This window comes from Saccostrea cucullata, unplaced genomic scaffold (assembly GCF_032062105.1).
Source record: "Saccostrea cucullata isolate Sc308-1 unplaced genomic scaffold, CSIRO_AGI_Scuc_v1 ctg279, whole genome shotgun sequence".
Classification (NCBI taxonomy): Eukaryota; Metazoa; Mollusca; class Bivalvia; order Ostreida; family Ostreidae; genus Saccostrea; species Saccostrea cuccullata.
Window position 1 is genome coordinate 460,338 of NW_026933486.1, and position 26,924 is coordinate 487,261.

General features: G+C 34.5%; 1 protein-coding gene and 1 long non-coding RNA gene across 2 annotated transcripts; both read right to left on the reverse strand.

Annotated features, from left to right (window-relative positions):
- Nucleotides 1-999: 999 nt before the first annotated feature.
- LOC134238474 (uncharacterized) lies at nucleotides 1,000-2,097 on the reverse strand. The gene is made up of 2 exons (XR_009986027.1): nucleotides 1,419-2,097; nucleotides 1,000-1,098 (listed from the first exon to the last, which is right to left on the reverse strand). It is a non-coding gene; the product is annotated as an uncharacterized LOC134238474 (long non-coding RNA).
- A 1,258-nt stretch (nucleotides 2,098-3,355) lies between these two features.
- LOC134238468 (protein timeless-like) lies at nucleotides 3,356-26,724 on the reverse strand. Its single transcript, XM_062720599.1, is given in 25 exon segments — nucleotides 3,356-4,754; nucleotides 5,094-5,193; nucleotides 5,322-5,522; nucleotides 8,112-8,174; nucleotides 8,313-8,490; nucleotides 8,643-8,705; nucleotides 8,964-9,147; nucleotides 9,493-9,608; nucleotides 9,760-9,958; nucleotides 10,382-10,430; nucleotides 10,433-10,573; nucleotides 10,871-10,980; nucleotides 14,179-14,292; nucleotides 14,413-14,525; nucleotides 14,610-14,679; nucleotides 14,814-15,055; nucleotides 15,517-15,570; nucleotides 15,962-16,022; nucleotides 16,166-16,296; nucleotides 17,698-17,890; nucleotides 18,075-18,136; nucleotides 19,009-19,103; nucleotides 21,575-21,689; nucleotides 23,032-23,118; nucleotides 26,461-26,724. Coding segments are annotated over 23 exon segments (2,757 nt in total). The 5' UTR covers nucleotides 21,675-21,689; nucleotides 23,032-23,118; nucleotides 26,461-26,724; the 3' UTR covers nucleotides 3,356-4,636.
- Nucleotides 26,725-26,924: the final 200 nt, after the last annotated feature.

Below are 26,924 nucleotides of genomic sequence, written 5' to 3' on the forward strand. Positions count from 1 at the left end.
ACGAATATTTGTGTTTGTCTGTATACCGCACTGACCTCTGCAACTGTTGTAAGTTTCTTTGGTATATCTTACTCTCCAGTATTAGATGAAGTAACAATTATTTCTACCAAGTGCTGTGTAGCATATGTCTATCTACACTAATGATAACTGATTAAACTGGACAGCAGCTAAGTGAGCAGGTTTATATAGGGGACCTCAGATATAGCAAGAGACCAATTAAATATGGTGGGCAAGTTTCTTATATGAAACCTGTCCAGCTTTAATGCTAGTACACTGAAAAAAAAATATTTTGATGTGTATCTATTAAAGATGTTGAAAGTAAAATTCAAAGAAGACTACAAATATGTCCGTAGGACATGAATGCCCCGCCAAGGGTATAATAGTAATGCAACATGAAAATTTGTATTAGTGTATGAAATTTGATCAAATTATCTTGAATAGTGATTCAGTTGAATTGCTTACATCAGTATGTATCAGCATATGAAGTTTGACACTAATTTCTTTAAAGTGAGGTCAGGGTCAAAGGAGAATGTCAAGGGCAAACAAAGTTGATGCAGTTGAAAAGAGCTCATCAGTATGGATAAGCATATAAAGTTGAAATAATATTATCAATGGTTTTCATATTTAGAACTGATTTAAACACAATTTGATAAAAGTAAAATCAAGGTCAAATGAAGGTCAAGATAAAAAATGTTGATAAAGTTGAATTGCTTACATCAGTATGCATTAGCACATGAGTTTGACAGTAATTAAGGGGGCTCTCTACACCTATAAAGTATAACTGATTTTTGTTGCATGCATTTGTTTCTAATAATAGGCCCCATATCCGATAAAATAAGGTTCCAAAGTACTTCAATTTATTTTTTAGAAATATTTGAAATATTTCATTTATTTTGTTAAAATCCCTCCTATCTATATTTTTAAAAGCCCAGTGCTTTAAATTTCTCTTCAAAGTTTAGCGTTATAAAATATTGATATAATAACCAACAAAGATAAAAATAAAATCAACATAATTTTTATTTAAATTTACAAAAATAGACAAAAGAAAAACTAAAACAGCATTTTCTTGAGAATAGCTGGTTGGATCCTCTTCAATATCTGAAAAGATATATAATATCAAAGGGTAAAAACAATGAAAAAAAGAAATTGAAAAAATTTGAAAAACTGTCAAAAATTTATAAACATCACAAAAATTCAGGTGTGAGAGATCCGCTTTAAGAGTGGACTCAAATATCTTGGTACTGTTTTTTTTTTTATATAAACTTCAAATAAACTGTCACGCAAGGACATTGAAAGAAGTTCGTATTGTACATGTATTGTTTTTCAATGAGTTTAAGCGAAAATCATCGTGTTTCCAGTCTATGACAAAGACATGTATTTAGTGACTTCATGGTATTGAGAAAGGTAGATTTACTTACCGTTTTTATCCAACTTGCATGTGTTATCCAGTGCTATATATATAACAAAACAAGTTAAGATGGTAAATGGCCAAAAGCGGTAAAAGAAATTCCTATAACCAAATGCACACTTCGTCTAAAACCTGCACGTTCCCCATACTTGTAAACAGCTGACAATCAATGGTGATCAAACGTTTGGGTCATGCGAAATTTCACCGGGTATAACCATTCATTCGGGTGTATACAAATCGAGAACCGAGTATCCTCTAGTCGATGGGAAGATAATACATATGTCTTATCTTATCAAATTTGCATTTTTGGGGGAATATATTTTGCTGAAAAGCATATATGCTTATTGGAGAAATAAATATCTGAGTGTATGGCGTTTTGACACGTAATGATGAATTAGCATATGGACAAGCCATGTTTTATATCATTTTTTTTCTCATCCAAAAATCTTATTCTAATAAGTTTGTGAATGTATTATTTAATAATTAAATAAGTAGAAATTGAATAAATTGACAAACAATTCATTTTTAAAGAAAGGATACGTATTGGGCAATACACTGTATTAATTGATGTGATATAATGTACATTCCATCCACAATATCGCATGTTGTGTTATACTCAGTGATTTATCGGTGTTGAGTGAATTTGAATGTGATCATTTGGGATCAAAATGGCGTTTTTACGGAAGTACGCCATGTTGTGACGTTGCAGAGAGCCCCCTTAAAGAAAAGTGATATCAAGGTCTAAAATGTTGATGCAGTTGAATATCTCTCATCAATTTGTATCAAAATATGAAGTTTGATAAAAATATCTTGAATGATATCTTTAAAACTGACATAAACAAAATTTGATAGAAGAGGTCAAGGTCAAATGAAAGGTCAAGTTCAAAAATTGATGCAGATGAATTGCTTACATCATTATGTATCAGCATATATGAAGTTTGACATTAATTTAAGAAAAGTGAGGTCAAAGGAAGGTCAAGGTCAAAATGTTGATGCAGAAAAAATATCTTAAATGATTTCTTTAAAACTGATTTAAACTCAATTTGATGAAAGTGAGGTCAAGGTCAAAATGAAAGGTCAAGGTCAAAATTGTTGATGCAGTTGAATTGCTTGCATCATTATGTATCAGCCTATGAAGTTTGACACTGATTTAGGAAAAATGAGATCAAGGTCAGAGGAAAGGTCAAGGTCAAAATGTTGATGCAGTTGAATTTCTCTCATCAGTTTGTATCAGCCAATGAAGTTTAAAATATCTTGGATGGTTTCTCAAAATCTGAGCTAAACACTTATTTAAAATAAGAGTGGTCAAGGTCAAAGGAAAGGTTGAGGTCAAAAATGTTGATGCAGTTGAATAGCTCTCCAGTATGTATCAGCATATGAAGTTTGATAAAACCATTTTGAATGGCTCTTTACACTGAGCAAAGCACTTATTTAAGAAAAATGAGGTCATGTTCAAAGGAAATGTTTAGAACAAATATGATGATGCAGTTGAATAGCTCTCATCAGTATGTATCAACTTGTGAAGTTTGATAACACCATCTTTAACAGTATGTTAAAAACTGAGTTAAACACTAGTTTCAGAAAAGTGAGGTCGAGGTCAAAGGAAAAGCCAAGGTCAAAAAATGCAGTTGCATAGCTCTTATCAATATCTATGAGCATATGAAGTTTGACGAAAATATCTTTAATAGTTTCTTTGAAACTGAGCTAAATGGAAAGTGTGATGGAAGGACAGACAGAAGGAAGAGCTTTGCCATCATCAGGCCCATGAGGGTAGTGAGAATGGGACAACTCCCACCCCTTTTTGGAGGGTATTAATAATTTCTCTATAATACAGTTTTCTACATTATTCCTTCACAAAAATAAACATTACCAAGTTAAACGGCCTCTATGATATAAAATGGCTGTATGCCTACAATATTAAAACTCTTTTTTAAAAGAGACAAAATATTAGTCATTTAGATTTATTTTTTTAAAACAGTTGACATGATAAACAATATTTGGCAATAAAGTTAACAGCAAATACAATAAATACTTCAGTTTAATAACAATGACCTTCAGAGAGAAACTAGTGTAATATAAACCAACGTTCAGATCATGGCACATTTTACATGCTTTCTGTTTCAAAAAACAATTTTATCACCACCAGTCCTGTAAAATTACAATAGCCATTAGGTATCAATAATTATAGTTTGACAAAAAATCATACAGGCTTCAACATGGACAGTTAGGATTACCTTGAGAGAGAGAGAGATGGTGTAAATACTTCAGCTGTTTAATTAACACTATAAAGACAACTAATATGAATTATGAATATCAAAGAAATCTTAAAGGTCAGTCTTAAAGGTCAGTCTTGAGCATTATAAGAAAATTTCATTAAGTTCTTTTACTTAATAAGAAATATGAAATGTAGAGCTCTGTAATAAAAGAAACAATTCAACATTACATTAAATGCTGAACTTTAATGTCAAATACAGACATAGAAATATGTTTACTCAAGTTTTAACAAGTAAAAACATGTAATGCCCAAATAACACCTAACAGAACACAGTAATTCAGTACAATACTACATCCAAGTCCAATAAACTACGGATCTTCATATTTAGCTTTATAGTACACATATTATACATAAATGAAAACTTGATGTTGATGTGTTCAAAACAGATGACATGTTTATCTTTGATGCTACAATTCAACTTATGACGCATATAGAGTGTGTACATGTATTTACTGACATAAGATGATTTTTCTTAATTTTACTACCGATAGATTTTCAATGATTCTCTCAGGTCTGTCAAGACGGTGGCAGTAATTGGTGATATTTCCCAGATGAGGCGCTGCTCTCATGTCCCAAATATAGACAGTCTAGACCCTGTACCTCTAATGAATGTCTCTGTGATAAGTTAAATATGCAAGAAAAACGGCTACAGTTTTATCTCCAGAATAACACACAGCCTAGAATCTATTTTCCCTTGAGTATTCTTCGACTAGAACCTGTCTAGCTCATGTTCAGTTCTTTTGTCTTGGCTTGAAACATTGCCTCAATGGCTTCAGTGGAAGTCCCAAACATTCTACGTGTGTACACCAATTAAACATGTAAAATTGTTCTCTGGCTCTTCAAACTTTGTCTGAAATTCTCCATCATTTTTTTTATTATATCAGTGCTAGCCAGCTGATTGACAAGAGCACCACTTTGTGGCTTCTGATTTAGTCTCTGTGAAGAAGCCACGATCACGAGGCTTGGCTCGCTGTGCGCGTCTGGCTGCCACAATTCGAGTCGCCACCGGAATGTTTGTTGTATTGCTGGATCATCTTCATCCAAATGGAATCCGGAATCTTTCTCAGTTTTCTGTGAAAATATATAATTTTTCAATCAGCAAAATTTTTAAAAAGATTCAATTTTGTGTATAACCTTTAAATTCTAATCCCAGGTTTAGAAAATAAAGTTTGCTCTATGTGTTGTGGTTGGAATTTGTTAATGAGAGCAGATCAACTAACATATTTATTTTAAGGTGCCAAATTTATTGTTTTTTGTTTTTAAAGTATTAACTTAAAAAAAAATTTCCTAAATAAATATAAAACAAAATCTAGTTCTGTCTTTCTCTTTCTTTCAAACAATACAAATAATAAGTACTATATATATGATAAAAGCAGTTTTTTTTTATCTGAGAGGAAAAAAAATACATACTCAAATGTGATGTCGTCCTTTCCCTCTATTTTGAATTGGAATGGAATTTCTGTTGCTTCTCTTCCCTCTTTCAACTTCACTGGATCAAATTTGAGTTGCTCTAAAATGTGCAGATATTATGTTATTGAAATGCATCAAATTCACCCTCTACAGCGGATCAAGGGGTGCGAGAAATCTTAGGAATACAAAGAGAACCCCCCTCCCATACATACACAGACAATTGCATACCTATATTTAGCTCTCCAATCAGACTGGCTTTCTCCAGCAGATGTTGTATGGTCCAGAAATGAGGAATTCTGGGATACATCAGACCTACATCTTCCGGCATGTGAAGTCCGAGGAATTGAAGTAAGGTAACAAAGTAGGGATTATGCATCAGTTGTTCTTGTTCTTCGTTGTACAGTACTAATGGCACTGATTTGTTCTTAACTGTTAAAGCAAAAAATTCATCTGAGGCTGTACTGTCATTAAATAAAATATATATCATGACTACCAGTAAATGATTTAAGTGAATATTGCAAAATGTGATTGGCACCAATTTGTTCTTAACTGTTAAAGCAAAAAAATCATCTGAGGCTATACTTCTGTCATTAAATAAATATATATCATGACTAAATGATTTAAGTGAACATTATAAAATGTGATTGGCACCGATTTGTTGTTAACTGTTAAAGCAAAAAAATCATCTGAGGTTGTACTTCTGTCATTAAATAAATATATATCATGACTAAATGATGATTTAAGTGAACATTACAAACTCCCATACCAAACCATTCTCACAATTTGCTCATGAGCAGCTCACGTGAGGACTAACCAGATTTCCTCACCTGAGTTGCTCACGTGAGTCTCATGTGCAATTTAACATGCAAATTAGGTGAAATGCTCACGTGAGCAGGCTTCTGCACATTAGCATTTTTTGCTCACTTGAGGAATCTTTTTGCTCACCTAGAATATTGCTCACATGAGTCTCATGAGGCTCATGTGCAACAATTGCTCACTTGAACAAGCAACAATAGAACAAAATTCAGATTACAAATATTATTATATAATTATGTAATTTTAAAATGTGATTCATCAATTACATTTTCAATACTCTTGAGCAACATGTACATGTAAATAGATGCATGCATAATTATGTTCAGTGAACTTCATTTTTTAAACTTAAAATGAAATTTAAAAAAATATATATTATATTCTATTATAATTATATACAGTACACATCAATCAAGGTATTATTATCCAATAGTTCCATTTCCAGTAGATTAACATAGAACATCCAATGTAAATGTCCAGTCAACATTTTTGACTGCGCACTAGTACTAGATGGAATAAAGTTGTCTTAAAGTTGTCTTGGAGGCTAATTAGATGTTTCTGCCTTTGCTGATTTTATAAGTGTTATGCAGCCATACTTGGGTGTAAAATAATAATCCAGTGGTCATAAGAATCATAATGTCAATTCATCCTGTTCCATTCTATTTCTTTGCATTTCCTTTAAATGAGTGCCAACATCAGAACTCCGTCATGTATGCAAGCTCAGCTAGGGCCCGTGATTAATCTGCAGATCCTTTGATTCCAACTTTTAGACTGCAAAAAAAATTTAAAATTATAGTTAGTATAGTATATTTTCAAGGTTCCGTTGGTCATGAAAAGCCAGTCAATAGAAAAATCATATGCATCAATATTTAATTAGCAACTTAAATACATGTAATTCATAGAATACACATGTACATGTACCGCACCGAGACTGCCATGCATATTGTACACTCTGACCTAATCTGTTCTTACAATATTTATAGTTCTTAATTAAACTGTAATTCCTGATAAAATTCTGCATTAAATATATTATCAAAATTAAATACACTGATAATTAACACACAGACATATCATTTTTTTTTAATTAGTAATATCTGAAATGAGGGGGGGGGGGGGGGGATAATAAATTTCAAAGCACCTACCCTATTCTCAGATCAGCAATTGCAAATCTTTGAAATTTTCCTTCATTGAGGTGGCTGCACCATGGTAATATCTGATTGATTCAATCCCATGGACATACTGGATACATTTGTAACTTTTAAAGGCTATAGCTGGCATGCATCTAGTTCAATATGGTGATGACATGTAATTTCCAAAAGCATATTTCAGTTCTTCACTGTATTAATCCATATACTTTCAATGTCCCTCACAAACATTTTGTATTGAAATTTTGAACTGGTGTGAGAAGGCGCACAAATCTTGACTGGCTCTCCTCATTGGATACTGCCCCACATTAAGTAACAGTGAGGGACACAACAGGTTGTTTAGGTAGAGGAAAGCATTTTCAAATTGATTGGAATATGAAGATTAGAAGCTCAGAAAATTTAGATATTCCTGCCTGGTCCCCAATTATTTGTGATGCTATCATCAGGAAGTGCTAACACTTAACACATGGTCAATTTGTAATAAAGGCTTGGGAAAGCTTGGACCACATAGAGTGTCAGAGTATTGTATTTCCTCACGTGAGCCTCACGTGAGGAATTGAGACTTTGTAATTCTTTGGTTTTGGTTCTACTTGTGATACTGAATTTTGACTATGTCCAATTTCCTCACCTCTTGCTCACTTCTTGCTCACATGAGAAAACTGAACTTAGAAAAATCACTACCAATGCTATATCTTAAATATAAAGGCTGTTCTTAGGTGAGCAAATTGAATGGACTTTTGCTCATGAGCATTGAGGTGAGAAAATTTTGCACATGTGCATTTTGGTTAGTATTTTCCTCCCTAACAGAGACTAACAATCTGCACATGAGCAAAATCCAATTCTACCTAATTTGAATACAATTCTTACTTGATTCTTATGTGAGTCTCATGAGCTGCTCATGAGCATTTGTTAGAATGTTTGGTACGGGTTGTGATTGGCACCGATTTGTTCTTAGACTGTACTTCTACCATTAGATAAATAAAAATATCAAAACTAAATTGAATTTTTAAAGAAGACGGTACAAAATATGATTAGTAATCCTTTCATAGAAACTACTTACTGACATGGAATCTGGCTACAGGTTCCTCTGCCTCTTGTTTCTGAAGACTACTCACACAAACTGCTACAAAATCAATCAACACAATGTACACTTCATGTCACATGATCATATTCCTGCTTTGTAACCAAAGTTCAAATGTTAACCATCATAAAGTTCCCAGCACACAAATGTTAAGACTGAGAGTAACAGAATGGCCCTTACCAGATTTAGCGTAAGCGACCTCGCAGAACTGCCGCTGTAACCACTTGAGGTGAGACTCGTACCCCGACTCCTTCAGCTTGTCTATACAGTGCATGACGATCTCAGAATCACTCAGACTGGACAGATCAAGGGGAGATGACTCCTGGTCCATATCGCTCTCTGACGATGACTTCTCTTCCTGATCAAATCAATCAAATTAATACGTTATTAAAGGTCTAAACTAAAATTCTGCTTTTATTTTAAACAGGCTTAAGATGATTAAAACACACTTTGGGCCATATCACTTTCTATCAACGTTTAAGTATTGACCTTTGACCTCAGATCTCTTACCTCCAACTCCTGTGTGTTCCTTTCATCTGTCAACCAATCAAATTCCTTCAGATCCTCGGAAATCTACAACAAGCCAGGATTTATCATAACAAGGAAGGAAATGTAAATCTTCTGACTAGAATTGACTAATTATCTCTGGACAGGTTTTTCAAAATATCAAACCACCCATGAGAGAACCTGTCTGCTTACCATGTAAATATTTTCTATGGGAATCAAATTTACACACATGAAGAGAAAAAAACCCACCATCATTATCCTGTAATTATTCTCCATCCCACTACAACAAGGCTGTTGGTTATAATCTGAGCATTAACTAAGTACCTGTTTTTCTGTTTTCTTGATGCCGAATTCCTGGAGTTTACAGGAGATGGTCCCTAGCGCCCCGGGCTGCCCCATCAGCTCCGTGTACAACATCAACAGGATGTCCTTCTCCTTCTTTGTCTCCTCAGCATCCTCCTCATCCTCATCTAAATCTTCCTCCTCGACTCCCGCTTCCTCCGAATTTCTGTAAATCAATAGAAACACTGACTCGGTTTGTGATGTGTGTACAAAGAATTGAGTAAATCTACACATTCTTTCATAGAAATTAATGGATAGAGTAAACCATGGCTCATGAAAATCATCTGATTCCAGAAATTATTGTTTTCCAATCAATTATGAATACGTGCACAGTCAGATGGGGATTAATAAACAATTTTAACAAAATTTCGTAACTTTTCACATATTAATTCAAAATCCAAAATACTAGTTATGCACTACATGTAAATACAGTGTAGCTATCAAAGTTTTAAAATGCTATATGGACAAGATGCATTCCTATGCATTCCTAGCTAGAACCATAAATAATTACCTGTTCTCCCCTTTAACTGGCATTTCTCCAAACAGTTGTAAAGCACAAGAAAATGGATTATGTTCCGCCTCAACCATGAATTTCTGAAGAATGAACTCGATCAAGTCTGTCTTCTCCTGGGGTCCAAAAAAAAAATGTGCAATTAAAAATAAACTGACAGAATATTACAAATTCCTAGAAAAACAAGTACACACTGAATGTTCCTAAAAGAATACAATATACATGTAGATTATAAAAAAGATATCCGACTTTACTAAGAACTCTCACCTGAGATAAAGGTGTGTTACTGTCCAGTATTTCTAGGAAGGTTCGGAGTATCTGGACCTGTAACAGGGCGGTGGGTTTCTCACAGTCACCAGCGATGTGGTGCATCATCGTAAATATACAGTTATTTACTACGGCATTGTTATACTCAAAGTTCTCAAGTAGGCGACCATATTTCTGCATCACTTCTGTTGTGGCAAATCTGCACAAATATTAGAGAGTACTCAGATATAAATTACTTACTTAATTAGCCAGATAAAATCTCTCACTTAACAGCAATATGATTTCCTACTTTAAATTCAAACCGCATTTGAAAATTTAAACTAAGATATCAATAGCTCAAAAAATTAAATGTCAATGAATTTAAAAATTATGCCAGGATTCCAAACTTACATACTATGCATGACATTTCTATTTGACCTACTTATGGCTTGACATACTTTCTGTTGTGCCCATGCCACTTATACCTTAACATAGTTTCTATTTGACCCTCTTACTGCTTGACATATTTACTGTTTGACCCACATTCTGCTTGACCTATTTTCTATCTGACCTACTTACTGTTTGACAAACTTTCTATTTGACCCACATACTGCTTGATCTACTTTCTATCTGACCTACTTACTGTTTGACATGGTCCAGCATGTGGAACCCCTTTTTGCCGAAGCCTTTATTCTCCAGACGTCCATCAGGAGAAGCAGCAGGTGGTTGGTGACGATGACGTCTTGTAAGAACTTGAGATTGTGAGTGTGCATCTGGAAGTTTCTGATCAGAAGTAGGAACACTTGAGGTAGGTCTTCTGTACTGGCCAGATCCTCTATACAATACACAGAGAACTTATGCATATAGATTCATAGGTATCAGTAATAATAAAGAATCAGGGTGATCAATGTCGATATTGTCAAGTTCAAATAAATATATTTTCTTTTTTATTCAGATATATATATGCGATAAAAAACAAAAATTAAGATTAGGGGATGGATTTAAACTTTACAAAAGTATTGTACAATTCTATATTTTAAAGCATATCAATCATTTTGCTGGAAGCTTTTAACAAAATAAAATTAAATGGAATTAAGAAGTGGATAGAATGATAATGAAACATCTGAGTTACTTTGTAAATTCTCCAGATATGTGATATCAGCTTGGTTAAGACTCGTACTCTCACAGTGTAACTTCAGACCCTGCAACATTTCTCTCACAGCACCTAACGTCAAATGTAATCTACAAGAAAAATTAGATAATTAAAACATAAGAATCATCAATACACTCATGAATTCAAGTTATTTATTTGTAAGATATAGCTTCTTCTTAGAAATGATAATGAATTACAGAATGGCGACTATGGGAATAAAAAGATTTTTAAGTACAAAATAAAACATAGGTGCCAGTAAAATTGAAAAACCAGAAGTCTCTGTCGAGACTGAAGCTCTACTGGTTTGAACTTATAGCAAAGGAAGAGAAAAGTACTTAAGCAGCTGGGATTTGAAACTTTACAACAGCAATAAATAGAATAATGATCGTTGATAAAGTCTCTTTATGTTCTTAGTGTAGTCTACTTGTGTGCCAAGTTATATTGAAATCAGACCAAAACTGTAGGAGGAGTAGCATTTTGAAATAATTTTACAGATATTTCCATTTTTAGTAACCACGGCAACACCGTTCATTGAAATCAAAAACCGATAAACAGATTTATGTATTTTAGTGTAGTCTACTTGTGTGCCAGGTTATATTGAAATCAGACCAAAACTGTAGGAGGAGTAGCATTTTGAAACAATTTTACAGATATTTCTATTTTTAGTAACCACGGCAACACCGTTCATCGAAATCAAAAACCGATACACAAATTTATGTATTTTAGTGTAGTCTACTTGTGTGCCAAGTTATACTGAAATCAGACCAAAACTGTAGGAGGAGTAGCATTTTGAAAGAATTTCACAGAAATTTCTATTTTTAGTAACCACGGCAACACCGTTCATCGAAATCAAAAACTGATATACAGAATTATGTATCTTAGTGTATTCTACTTGTGTGCCAAGTTATACTGAAATCAGACCAAAACTGTAGGAGGAGTAGCATTTTGAAAGAATTTCACAGAAATTTCTATTTTTAGTAACCACGGCAACACCGTTCATCGAAATCAAAAACTGATATACAGAATTATGTATCTTAGTGTATTCTACTTGTGTGCCAAGATATACTGAAATCAGACCAAAACTGTAGGAGGAGTAGCATTTTGAAAGAATTTCACAGAAATTTCTATTTTTAGTAACCACGGCAACGCCGTTCAACGAAATCAAAAACCGATACACAGAATTATGTATCTTAGTGTAGTCTACTTGTGTGCCAAGTTATATTGAAATCAGACCAAAACTGTAGGAGGAGTAGCATTTTGAAAGAATTTCACAGAAATTTCTATTTTTAGTAACCACGGCAACGCCGTTCAACGAAATCAAAAACCGATACACAGAATTATGTATCTTAGTGTAGTCTACTTGTGTGCCAAGTTATATTGAAATCAGACCAAAACTGTAGGAGGAGTAGCATTTTGAAAAATTGTTTACAGACAGACGGACAGACAGACGGACGGACGCCGGACGCATTACTATCGCATAAGCTCCTCTTGCTCTCTGACCAGTAGAGCTAACAAGATGCCCATGGACCTCATTGCTCACCTGAGCACTGTTGATAGAAAAAAAGAACAAGCTAATTCAGAGAATTTGTGTCTCCCCCGCTTAGGGAAAAAGTAAACAATGCAGAGTTCAGGGGGGGGGGGGGGTGGTCAGTCTCCCTGACTGAATTTGTAGAATTATTAAATGTATACATGTATACTAAACAAATAAAATATGTCAATATGGATATAAAGATTTGATTGCTTATTCTTTGTTATGTGTATAGAAGATTCCTTTTATATGGAATATTTATCACACTGTAATGATGATTTTATGAGTTTGTACAAGCCAGACCTCGTAAATTTTTCATTTCACGTTCTGAATACTATTATTTAGTAAAAAAAAAAGTACTTCTAAAAAAAAAAAAAGTAGTCCGACCGGGACTTGAACTCGGGACCTCTCACAATGGAAGCGAGAAACATACCACTAGACCACGGAATCTCTTTAAAAGGAGTGAAGTATATGCATAAGTGAAGTCACATACATGTATATATTCATGTTCGGTATTGTCAAAATTTTACACAATCCATGGTGTTTGATTTATTTAGCCTTTATTAAACAGTTCTAATAGATGTAATAAGAACATAAAGTTCGCCGGGAACCTGTTTTATATGCAATAACTCTCCTCATGCCCCTGTGCTAAAAATAGCAACATGTAATACTATAAATACTAATAAAACAAATGGGGCGGGGCACTTTGGGAGGGGTGAGAGAGGTCCTAGGGAATTTTGGTATAAAATTACATTGCATAAGCTCAAAATCTTTTTGAAATATCGCCCGGAAATGATAGTGTTACACACAGACAGAATGTATAAATTTACGACCTTGAACTTTGACCTTTTGACCTCAAAATCAATAGGGGTCTTCATTAGGCCGCAGGGAGTTGTTATGTAAAAATTCATGGCAATAGCTCAAACGGTTCTAGAGATATCGTGTGGAAACGAAAGTGCTATAAAAGACAGAATTTGCTTATTTATGACCTTGACCTTTGACCTCAAAATCAATAGGGTTCTTCTTTAGTACATAGGGAGTTGCTATGCTAAATTTTATTGCAAAAGCTCAAAGGGTTCTCGAGATATCGTGTGGAAACGAAAGCGTTACAGACAGACAGAAAAATGGACGGACGGACAAACCCAAATTAATATCCCCCACTTTTCAAGCGGGGGACAAAAATTAATGCAAAGTTTTAAGTAGTCCCAACCTCCTACAATAAGGATGGGGAGTATGATTTGCATTGACTTGACTTTACACTAACAAAGAATGCTTACATATTTCTTTGACTTACTGTGGTATGACTGTTTTCCCTACAAGTTTGAAAATTTAATTTTGGCCCACCCTACCTCTGGGGGTCAAGATTTGAATAAGGTTTGTTTGAAATTGGCCCTGTGGTTCTGGAGAAGAAGTTGAAAATGTGAAAAGTTTACAGATGGACGGACAGACTACAAATAAAAAGTGATTAGAAAAGCTTACTTGAGATATCAGCTCAGGTGAGCTAAAAGTCCACCAGGCCTGTCTCTGTCCTAGTTGTTTTTTTTGTATTTTGTTGTGTATTCTAATCTATACCCACCTCCTTAGGTATTTGCTGGTGTCTCTATTTAGTGGTTCTCTATTTAGTGGTGTCTATTACACTGTACCCACCTCCTTAGGTATTTGGTGGTGTCTCTATTTAGTGGTGTCTATTACACTGTACCCACCTCCTTAGGTATTTGGTGGTGTCTCTATTTAGTGGTGTCTATTACACTATACCCACCTCCTTAGGTATTTGGTGGTGTCCTGCTTGTTCCTCTGGGCTATCACCAGCTCCTCCGAGTTCACCACACCCTCGTAAACCAGGAAACCGTACATGTCCGTCGAGAAGGTGCCCCTGAAAAAGAAAATGACAAATTCCATCAGAATGTCAGTTGCTTAAAATTCTATGTATTTGGTGTTGTTTTCATCAAAGAAGTCTGATGTGACTTGCAACAATTAGAAGTCTAATGATTACCTGATGTAATGAAAGTCCACATGCTGATGTCTGGCATACTTGAGGAAAAATGCCAGCAGCCATAACAGGTAGATTTCATCAATCAGAGCATTGTATGGGGAGGTGAGGATATGCTGTAATATAGAAATCAGAAGGTTTAAATCTAGTCAATTCAGAAATAAACTCATCTTAATACAATAAAGGGAGAAAACTCTTACCCTGAGATCGTGTACCATGTTACAGAAGGCCTTCGTGAGAAACTGGAGAGCAAAGTCTTTCAAATACTTCCTACAAGAAAAAGGGAAAAATTTATGTAAATCTCAATTACAAATAACAATGCATATACATTATATTAAGAAAATTATGTGTAACAATACAAATTATAAAAAGATTTTGGTTGGAGACAGTTCAGTGGTACTCACAGTAAGCTTTCATCCTCCTGTTCCGTGAGATCAGAACTGGACCCACTGAGAGAGGAACTCTTGCTTGATCTGAGACGGAGATTTTTGGAGATGTTTTCCTCGAGGTAATTAATACACTGGAAGTCCTTGTCGCTGTGTTGACATCCACACATCAGACATTCGTGAGATTCCTCCAGGGCCGGCTCCAGCTGAAACGTGACTGTGTTACTGTCTGACACGTTCTGGAGGAACATCTCTCCTATCTGTAATGTCAACATATAATAACATATAAATACTAAAAGAAGGGGGAGGGGGTAATTTTATGTCATTTCTTTAAGTATCTAATTTTACAATGTCCAAAAAAGGAAAACTGATTTTCTTATTAAGGCAAAACAAAGTCTTATTCAGCCCATTTTAATGGATCTATCATTAACTGAGAGCTTTCAACGTGACAGGTCAGCAGGGGATGCTCACTCCTCCATGGCACCTGATCCCACCTCTGATGTTTTGGAGGTCCGTGTTTGCTCTGCTCCTACTTTGTGTTGTTTTATGGACATTTGATCTTGAATACTGTTTGTTACCTTCATATGTTTCATTTAGTAAAATGCTAAAATCTTTTGATCGACTCCTTAATGTAAGATCTGATATGGAATGATAAACAGAGACTATAAGTAAGTAAGAACTGATAAGGAATGATAACAGAGACTAATAAGTAAACACTTACGTGGCCTTTAAATATAAGAGTCACCAGCTGCACTGCAGTCACTGTCCAGTATTCCTATTAAATTCATTATAATTAATTACTGTACAGGTACAACTTATCTGTGATCAGTCTAATAATTATCAAGCTCTAAATCAACTAGACCACTGTCTGGTATTCCTATTAAAACAAATATCATTAATTACTGTATAGGTATTCATGAATTAATCTACAAGTATAATGTATATCTGTATTATAATTATCAGGCTCTAAATCAAATAGACCACTGTCCAGTATTTTTCTCAGTCACCGTAATCTTCAATTTTCATCTGCAAATGTTTATCATTACAAATTGGTAACTAATCACTTTTAATCAATACTTTGGCATTAAATCGCCATTTCCTTCCTTGTCTATAAGTATTGAATGTTTTTGATGGCAACTGATACACATATGTGGACTATTCCTTACCCTTTGGGAGAGCTGCAGAATGCTAATTAATCTCTCAGTAAAGTCACACTCAAACAGGATTCTACAAAATCAAAATTATCAGCATGTCAGACATTGAGTGCATGCATCAAAATGAACATGAACCTTCATATTTTATATGTTTAATTTTCCACTTTTGCTTTAATTGCTCTAAAATTCTGAAGATAATCTTAGAAGTAGCTTTACTTGAGGAGAACTTCGTGTTCTTTGCTGCTGTTGTCATCAAGGCTGCTTGGGAAGTGGAGGAGATTCCTCAGCAAAAGGAGGCACTGATTAATGGTGTCACAACTCTCCTCTGACAGGGGGTATCCCTCAGACTAAAAATAAACACAAGGAGGCACTGATTAATGGGGTATCCCTCAGACTAAAAATAAACCACAAAAGGAGGCACTGATTAATGATGTCACAACTCTCCTCTGACAGGGGGTATCCCTCAGACTAAAAATAAACCACAAAAGGAGGCACTGATTAATGGTGTCACAACTCTCCTCTGACAGGGGGTATCCCTCAGACTAAAAAAAACCACAAAAGGAGGCACTGATTAATGGGGGTATCCCTCAGACTAAAAATAAACCACAAAAGGAGGCACTGATTAATGGGGTTATCCCTCAGACTAAAAATAAACAACAAAAGAAGGCACTGATTAAGGGGGGTATCCCTCAGACTAAAAATAAACCACAAAAGGAGGCACGATTAATGGTGTCACAACTCTCCTCTGACAGGGGGTATCCCTCAGACTAAAAATAAACCACAAAAAGAGGCACTGATTAATGATGTCACAACTCTCCTCTGACAGGGGGTATCCCTCAGACTAAAAATAAAACACAAAAGGAGCCACTGATTAGGTGCATTTCACAACTTCACTATATGCCTTGCATTTATATTAAGGTCAAGATCTAAAAATAAACCACAAAAAAGGCACTAAATTATTGATGTTACAACTCTGGGTTGGTCAAATAAGGTGTTTTGGACTAAAAATAAAACACAAAAGGAAAAACTGATTAATGGTGTTAAACTCTCATTTTCAATGAAAAAAAACCACAAAAGGAGGCACTGATTAATGGGGGTATCCCTCAGACTAAAAATAAACCACAAAAGGAGGCACTGATTAATGGGGTTATTGCCTACAGTCTAAAAATAAACAACAAAATTAGTATGTTCATGGCCTCTTCTTCAAATAAAAATCAAACCAAAATAGGAGGCACGATTAATGGTTTCATATGACTTTCAAATTAAATGTCATGAAAATACCCTATTTTCTACATAATTCTGCTAAGGACGTAAAGTACGGGAAAAAGAAAGTTGAAATTGATTATGACGTCATAATGGATCTAGCACCAAAAAATTGTTCTAAAGTTATTTACTAGAGCTTGACCTTAAGTACACTTGTACAAATTTGTGACCAGGTACCTAGAGTAAATTAATACCATACGGAAAAAAGTACTTCTACAGTAAACCAAAATAAGAGGCACTGATTAATGGCATCGCAACTTAATCCTCTAATATGGGTTTCCCTTAGACTAAAAATAAACAGCAAAGGAATGGTATCACAACATCTTTAAGCTCAGGTGAGCTAAAGACAAACGACAAAGAATGTGCTCTTGATAGTAATTATAATGGAAGAAGAGCAAAACTTTTCAGAAACTGTTAGGAAAAATTTTTTTTTTGCTATATATGATTTTACATTAAACGTAACATTTCATTAAAACGTGTCCTACCTCTGCTATAAGAGTATTGATTTCCTCAAAGATGCTTGACATGAGAGATTTATCTGTGAAGAGAGCTCTGTAGTGATGTAGGGAACTCTCCACTCCCTGCTGCCATGACAACCCAGCCTGAGTTGCCTCTGTCATGGTGTACCCTGTAGAATGAATCAGGCTTTCCACCGGTTGTGTTAGATTGGCCAGTATCCTGGGAATGTATCATTAAAATTTACCAAGATGCTCAACTTAATATCAAAATTAACATAAGCTTTCTGCTATTTCATATTTATTCCTAGGGAATGATTTCTCCGGAGTTAAATTTATTCAATGTCTTGTCCCTTTCATTATCTTCCTTGCAAATGAAGATAAATTTATTTATATGTATTTCTTACCTTAAAACCAAGCCAAAAATGTCTGGTTCATCTCTCAGAAACTTTATCATTGAACAAAGATCCTAGAAAAGAAAATAAATGTTACCATTAAGCTAGTTGCTATAATTGCAGATAAATGTGCATACAAATGAATTGCAATTGGCCATGACCAAAGCAAATATGAAAACTTTTTCTCAAATCAAAATAAATTATAATAAACGAATTCAAATTCCAAAAGACAGTGTTAGATAAGGAATATTATAAATATTGTAGTGGCTGTGTAAAGCTTTCATGTTGATTACTGTGTTAGCCTACCAGCTGTATAGGAAATATGTCATAGGAAAACGATGTATAACAGTGTGCTCAATAGACAAAGCTATCTAGTATAGAAATAAAACTGTATTGTACAGTGTTGAACCTTAAAACTGCTGCAATGTTGAACTTATTAAACCTTAAAATCTGGTACGATGTTGAACCTTAAAACTGCTACAGTGTTGAACTTGTTGAACAATGTTGAACCTATAAACTGCTACAATGTTGTAACTTAAAACTGCTACAGTGTTGAACTTGTTAAACCTTAAAACGGCTAGGGTGCTGAATTAAAACTGCAATCAATGTTGAAACTTAAAACTGTTAAAATTTTGAAACTTAAAACTGCTACAATGTTGAACCTTAAAACTGCTACAATGTTGAACCTTAAAACTGCTACAATGTTAAACCTGTTGAACAATATTGAACCTAAAAACTGCTACAATGTTGAACCTTAAAACTGCTACAGTGTTGAACTGCTACAATCAATGTTGAAACTTAAAACTGTTAAAAATTTTAAACTTAAAACTGCTACATTATGTTAAATCTTAAAACTGCTACAATGTTGAACTTTAAAACTGCTACAAATACTAACAGTGATGAACCTTAAAACTGCTACAATCTTGACCTTTCAGTAAACACAAACCTTTTCTACCAGATGACTGTAGAAGATTTGTCGCCGCGTCGACCTATGTTGGGGATCTTCATCTTTAAGCTGGATCAAGATTTCAACTAAAACGTCTGTAAAATAAAACGTCTGTAAAATAAAACAACGCACACATGTAACTTATATAACAGTTAAAATATTTTATTCTTAAAATTAGGAACTTAAGAATGTCCATGCCTCTTCTGAAAATATGATGGTTCCCTGATCTATTCCTTGAATCAACCATAAAAATATTGCACTGGTACATAGTCAACATTTGTTTTTTCTCTTCATAAGAAATATCAAATCATAAGAAAAATCAAAATACACTCAATTGTCTTCATTTTAAATTTTAATTAAAACAATTTCACAGTGTCTCATGTAATGATCACGTGTGAGAAAGTATGTCTGACCTTAAAATAGAATATAGAAACGCATGTGTTTATGAAATATAGAACATTAGATGTGTCTGTTTTCTTTTCTGTTTTTTTTCGCCTATAATTAGAATAAGTTTTCCTGGCACCATTACTAATAAATGCAAGAACCACTAAAAAAAAGAAAGAAAAGAATTGAAGCATTTTAGTTTTAATTACCATAAAATTAACCATTTAAATTGAACATATGTTGAAGATGGGCTTACTGTTTTGGCAATAAATGTTTTCTTATGTCTGAATTTTGTTATAATAGATTGACATTTATGTTTTAGTGTGCCTGATGTCTGAATTTATTTAAAAATCATATATAAATTCAGCATTCATTCCCATTATTTTGATTATGACATTTCCAAGAAATATTTCCTAATGACTCCTCACGTGCGATAAACTGTTGCTAGTATAGGTATACTGTTCTGTTAAAATAAGAGCAACTTCAGTCTAATTGAGGCATGAATGTCCATCATTTTAACGAATTAGTCTGTTATAAAGGCCACTCTAATGGCGCGTGATTCATAAATAGCAGATCTCTCTTCCTTGACAAGTACTACTCTATAGATCTGAATAAATTAACACCGCTCTAGTGAATGCATAATACATTTATGTTTAATGAAAGCATTGCAGGTTTAAACTAAATATGAAAAAATTATAACCAATATGCATGTATAAGATCACATTAAAAAGGATAAAAACCTTCTTAAACTTTTTTATGACAATAAATATTGTTTAATTGCATGGAATTATCACATAAGTTAAATTGCGTTCAATCAGCATGATGAGACCTAATATTTCTATACAGTTATTTTTTATATTTACAAGCACACGTTTCTAAAATTCACGTGCTCCGAGCCTTGACCACTTCCTGCCTCCACTGACCTGCACGCGATTTATTTCAACCATGCATGTCAGATCAATGAACCAATAACCTTAACCAGACAGGTAATCCTTTAAATTATACCTACACGTTTCTACTATTCACATGCTCATCAAATCCTCGATCACTTCTCTCTCTCTCCCCTGCCCTGCACGCGATTTATTTCAACCATGCATGTCTATCAATGAACCAATTGCTCTAACCATACAGTTATTCCTTATATTCACATGCACACGTTTCTAATAATCACGTGTCTCAAGCCTCGACCAATTCCCTCCCCTGTCCTGCATGTGAATTTTCAACCATGCCTGTCTCTCAATGAACCAATTGCTCTAAACATATACTTATTCTTTATATTTACATGCTCACGTTTCTTAAATAATCATGTGCCTCAAGCCTTGACCAATTCTCTCCCCTGCTCTGCATGTAATTTCTTTCTTAATCATGCATGCCTATAATCAATGAACCAATAATGCCATGCACATTTATGAAATTCATGTTCCATGCCTCCATCCCCCTCCCAAACCCCCAGTGGGCCACCCCTCTCCCCTGCTCTGCATGTGATTTTTTCAATCATGCATGTCTATCAATGAACTAATGGCTTAAAGAAGAAATTAGTTTTTTTTTTTAAATTTAAAGGTTTTACTCTGGACAAAGAAATTTAAAAATGTAAATATAGTTTTATCAATCCTGTCTCAATAAGTCATGATATTATACAGGAAATTTGAGAAAATCTTAACTTCAAATCTGTGTTCAAGCACCTTTAACATTCTCTAGAGGCTATTATAACCCTTACATTCTCTTGACTAATTCCCTTCATTCACTTTTACAGGGAGAACCTCACCTTTACAAGTAAAATCTCCCCTTTACTGGTATAACAAGACATTCACAGGTTGAATCTCATCTTTACAGGTAAAATCTCCCCTTTGCTGGTAGAACAACACCTTTACAGGGAGAACCTCACCTTTACAGGTAAATCCTCAGCTTTACAGGTAAAACTTCATCTTTACAGGTAAAACTTCACCTTTACAGGTAAAACCTTATCTTTACAGGTAGAACATCACCTTTACAGGTAGAATCTCACCTTTACAGGTAAAATCTCCCCTTTACAGGTAAAACCTTATCTTTACAGGTAAAACCTTATCTTTACAGGTAGAATCTCACCTTTACAGGTAAAACTTCACCTTTACAGGTAAAAACTTATCTTTACAGGAAGAACCTCACCTTTAAAGGTAAATCCTCACCTATACAGGTAGCTTACCTTTACATTCCTCTGAAGGTATGTACTGGGAGTCCTCCACACAGCCCAGGTTACTCCCCAGACTGGTTACTCCCCCCGCGTTCATTATGTGCCACTCCATGATGGCTGCCTAAGTCTGAAAAAGGTCAAAAAATTCATTTGTAAAAGTGGCAATTATTGAAGCTTTCTTCTCAATTTTTAAATTGAAATTTTATCATTAAAATATTAACCTGGTAATCAGCTTTTGAAAATTTTTAAACTGTTCGTGTCATTTGATTTTTTTTAATCTATAATATATTGAAAAAAAATCATAACATGGATTTCTCCTTGCATTCTCTGATGTTCAAGCTAAGTTAATTTCTTTTCCACTTATGCAGAAGTGTACTGCTTGGTAACACAATAAATGCCACTCCTTTTATAGACTCTGTACAAGCACTGATTGGTCAAGTTAAGTGATAGATCAGCACATTGGTTAAGACAGGATTAATACCGGGATCATTAGACATCAATTATATTTGCCTGCATGGTCAAATCTCAACAGAATCAGTGATGGACATATTTTATTAGGACCATAAATGAGCACTCCAAAACTCATCCAAAAGTCCAAGTGTAATGATCATTATGATTTTTAAAATATTTGAGTTCTCAGGAAAAAAACAAAACCAGGAACATTTCTCATTTTTATCATTATCTGCTACAAACTTTGTAGTTTCTAATTAAAGAGTTAATCGTAGGATATCTCGGTTACCTCGCGATGATTTTAGTCTTTGTCACGTATTGACAATATTTAAATTCAGTAACTTCCTGGTCAGTGGCTGCAGTGGCAGCAGTTTTTGTTTATCGAGAAGGAAATGTCATAAAGGGAATTCACAAATCAAATTAACAGTTGCAAACTTATAAACCAAAATTATAATTCCTTAACGTTTGACTTCATTGTCGGATACCCAAAGGTCTCTTTTACTCATCATGAGTCAAGGGGAGATCACTCATGGGTCTCCTAAGATGCTGTGACCTAAAATATGCATAATGGTACTCTACTCTTGAAGTGAATGATTTTTTCTTTGCAGGCAAAAACAGGGGCTATAATACTGAAAACTCTTAACTTATATATATCTTTAATGATGTGCTATAGCACACAGCCAATGCATTCTTTTGTTTCCTTTTCTTACACCTTTAAATGTCTAAGTCTGACAGCAATACCAAGAATACAGAAAAACCTCTTGTAATCCAACAGCTTACAAAGATCATCTTTTTTTTTTATTTCAGTCAGCCCTCCTAGGAGGATAAGAACATTATACATTTTACTATCATTCCAGGCTTTGTCGTATTTTATAGTGATGCTGAACAACTAGAATTGAAAACATCTCAAAAATCAATAACCTAATGTCACATCATTCTGTTCTTCATCATCTCCATCTCTCTAAGAACTGGCTTTAATCAAAATAAATACAACTTCAAAGTAAAAGCTCGGAACTTACCCTTTATACTGATTTGTTTGAATCAATCCTTTACTGTCCGCTCAAGTCTACGTTACATCTTCTCATCAAAGTAAGCTCAAAATGACCCTGAAATAATTAAAATAAATTCAAAAACACACGTACAGAGATATTGAAAATCAAAAACTAATTTCAGTGACAGATAATTACTCTTTCAGCTTAAGTTAGAGTCGGTCTAAACATCACAGACTTATCTATGTTATATATAAAGGGGAGAGGTTTTAATGATCAAATAATACTGTAAAAGCAGAAATTTTAGTGAGGATTTTATTTTGGCACTATTAGAGAGGGTGCTAAGATGGCTTATATTGCTAAAAATAAATTGGGTTATATTTGTAATAGCTAGGTTCTTTTAATTAGTAATCATTTTAAAATCACTAAAATTAAATCTTGCTAAAATCAGTATACCAACTCTTAAGGAGAAATTGCTATATTTGGTTATATTATGCAGTACATTGAGAATTGAAGAAACTTAATCTCACAATGCAAGAAAATTAAATATCATGATCATGATTGGGTTTTTTCCTTTTAAATCTTTTTAATTGCATTTTACACTGAAAACTAGACTGAGAGAATAGAATGTTGTTTCTGATCACTGTAGAGATATCTCATCAGGTGACCAAAGTCTGCCTATTCTATCTTTTAAGAAAGATGGAATCCTTGAAGAAGTGGATCACTAGTACCCCGGTAAGCTAGAGAGATGTTGTTTCTCTGAGATTAGAATTTCCTGGAGGCAATGTCTCGTGTTGTTAAGACAGGTCTTATTGCGGGGATTAAGAACCTCGCTGACTCAGGAAAAAATTTATAAGTTAAGCTTGGATTCACCCACTAACTGCTGATTGGCCGTACATTGATTCTAGGTGATAACAATTAATAACTGTCCTTTCTAAGTATAAAAGAAGGCTCGAATCTATGTTAGCTCGATCTACCAACAATATTTCTGATTTCTTTGTGTTTAAATTTTTAGGGATGGCAATCAAACTGCCAATTGGATAACCAAAAGATATTCCAAAGGTTGGAATCGGCATAGGCGTCGGAACCGGAAGGGCTAGGGCTTTGTTGGTTTAGTCCCCCCCCACACACACACACACACCCCCCCCCCCACACACACACAATTACCCCCCCCACACACACACACAATTACCCCCACACACACACACACAATTACCCCCCCCACACACACACAATTACCCCCCCACACACACACACACAATTACCCCCCCCCACACACACACATTTTCAATTTGCTAACGATGCCTTTGATCAGTTATTCGTATTTTTAAAAAAAATCCTCGACATATTTCATCATTCTATCATCCAACTAGATATATTTATATAGCTTTCAATAGATATAAATTTAAGCATTCGAGTTATTTCCTGCTCAGGTCAACACACTGGAGGTCAATAAGCCCAGGCTCCATCACTTTCTTCTCTGCTGTATGTGTTTATAAAATCAGTTGCTCAAAAAGGAAATTTCAATAATTTGACCTTGGGGATGATTTGAACAAACTTGAATCTACATTATTTGAGGACGCTTCTATATTACTATGACCAATCATGGCTTTCAGCTGTTCTTGAAAAGATTTTTAATGCATAAATAACATGAAATTATTGTAAAATGAGAAAGGATTTTACCGTTAGAATTTACAGTATGACAGATTACATAAGTGCCAGATCAGACAATTTTTACTGTATTTTGATTTGCAATTTTTGAAAATTTCTCAAAAATCATCAGACCATTGACCAAATTCGAACTTGACCTGTAAAATACCTGTATATGCAATTTCAACCTTATACATACATCCCTGCAAAAGTTAAAGAGTGGAACCTTTTTTCAGTTCAAGAAATCAAGTTGACCTGCATCTCACTTGTAATCTATGTCAAATTTGAGTTTGAAATAAAGTTGCAGAAATAATGGAGAGTGAATGATGATGGAAGGACAGAATGACAGAATGATGGGACGTACAGGGTAACTCTATAATTTGCCGGTCGGCCAATTCATGGCAGGGGCATAAAACAAAACTGTTTAAACTTTAGTTATAAAGAAGAATGATATTTGCATAATGTTAATGCTATTTGTAAATGCTGACTCTTCCAATGGGCAATCTTTTAGATATGATATCCAATAGGGGACTGAATTTCTTTAATCGATAATTTTAAATCCTTTAAGTGAATCGACGGCAGACGTTCCGCTAGTCCAGTACATAAACACTGCATTTTGTGGAATTTTTCAATTAAATAGTGGACTTGGATGACCTCCAGTCCACTGTTAAAGACAAGTTCTGTCCCTCCCTTCAGGCCATAGGGGGTATAAATTACTTCCGAGTTCTATCAGAACTTGACCAAGGGAATGGGGCACCTGTTGACAGCAGGTGTGTCCCAAAAGCTTTGAATGACCAGTGCTGATTATTTAATACCTTCTAATCTCTGCCTTAATTCTTTAACATTCTGTCAACTCTGACAGTGTATGGGAATTAATTTATGGATCTAAAAAAAACTTCATTATCCTTTCAACAAAAAATAAAATGTTTTTCATTTGTCAAATTTCCTAATTCAAGTTTTATCATTAGATTTATACACACTGTATTATAGTATACGAGAAAAAGTGGAACAATGTATCAACAGTTTTATGATATTGTGTGTATTCGTTATTTACACTTCTGCTTCATACTTGGATATTTTACTTGAAAAAGACACAAATGGTAATCTAACAACCAAGCTATATGATAAACGTGATGACTTTAACTTTTCTATCGTCAACTTCCCGTACTTATGCAGCAATATACCGTCATCACCTGCATACGGAGTATTTATATCTCAGTTGATTCGATACGCTAGAGCATGCTCTACGTATGAACAATTTCTTAAACGAGGTAAATTATTGACAAGCAAGTTGATGAAACAAGAATATCAACAGTCTCGTTTAAAGTCATCATTTCGTAAATTCTATGGTCGATACAATGACCTTGTCAGCAAATACAATTTATCATTGAATGAAATGCTGACTGACGTTTTTCATACCAATTGTTAGTCCATTATTTATACACTGAATTGACCACGGATTTTTTCCGTTATTTCCTGATTATGACAACGAGCACACGGCGGGTGTGACCGGTCGGCAGGGGATGCTCACTCCTCCATGGCACCTGATCCCACCTCTGATGTTTCGGAGGTCCGTGTTTGCTCTGCTCTTATTTTGTATATTTGTTTAATGGACGTTGAGATTGAATACTGTTCGTTATTTCCATATCCTCCTTACATTCAGTTAATGAGTTATATCAGGGATCGACCTACATATATACTAAATACGTTAATTCCGTGGGCCTGGTTATATTGCAAGACGTACAACAGTTCCGTTTCTAAATTCTACATCTCTTTTTCTTTAATAGTAAAATAAATAATTATAATTACCTTGTTTGGTTTCTTTATTCCTTTCTGAATACTTCGAAAGCGCAGGTTATAATAAATCAATACAGTCCTAATGAACCAACCATTTTTAGTCACGTGTCACGTGGGGTAAACACGTAGACTGCGAACATGTATTGTTCATTCACGTTTCATGCCCTTTAAACTGCATATAAGCTATGTTATATTCAAAATAAGGTTTGGTTATGATTAATTATATTTTTAACATCGTTAAAACCATTCTGCACATTTTTTTTTAACTTCTGAGGGCTCTGTAGAGTTTTTGTTTGAAGGCAATGTCAGACACGTGCCAGCCAAACATATGTTCTGAGTGAGACTGAACGCGTGCCAGGTGAAGGTCACAAAGGCGCGGATCTACGAGTTTATCAGGTTATAAGTGCGAAAGAGCATAAAAACACTTGTAGGTCATCGGTCTCTGTGCCTTTCACTCAATGTCCATACAGGCAATA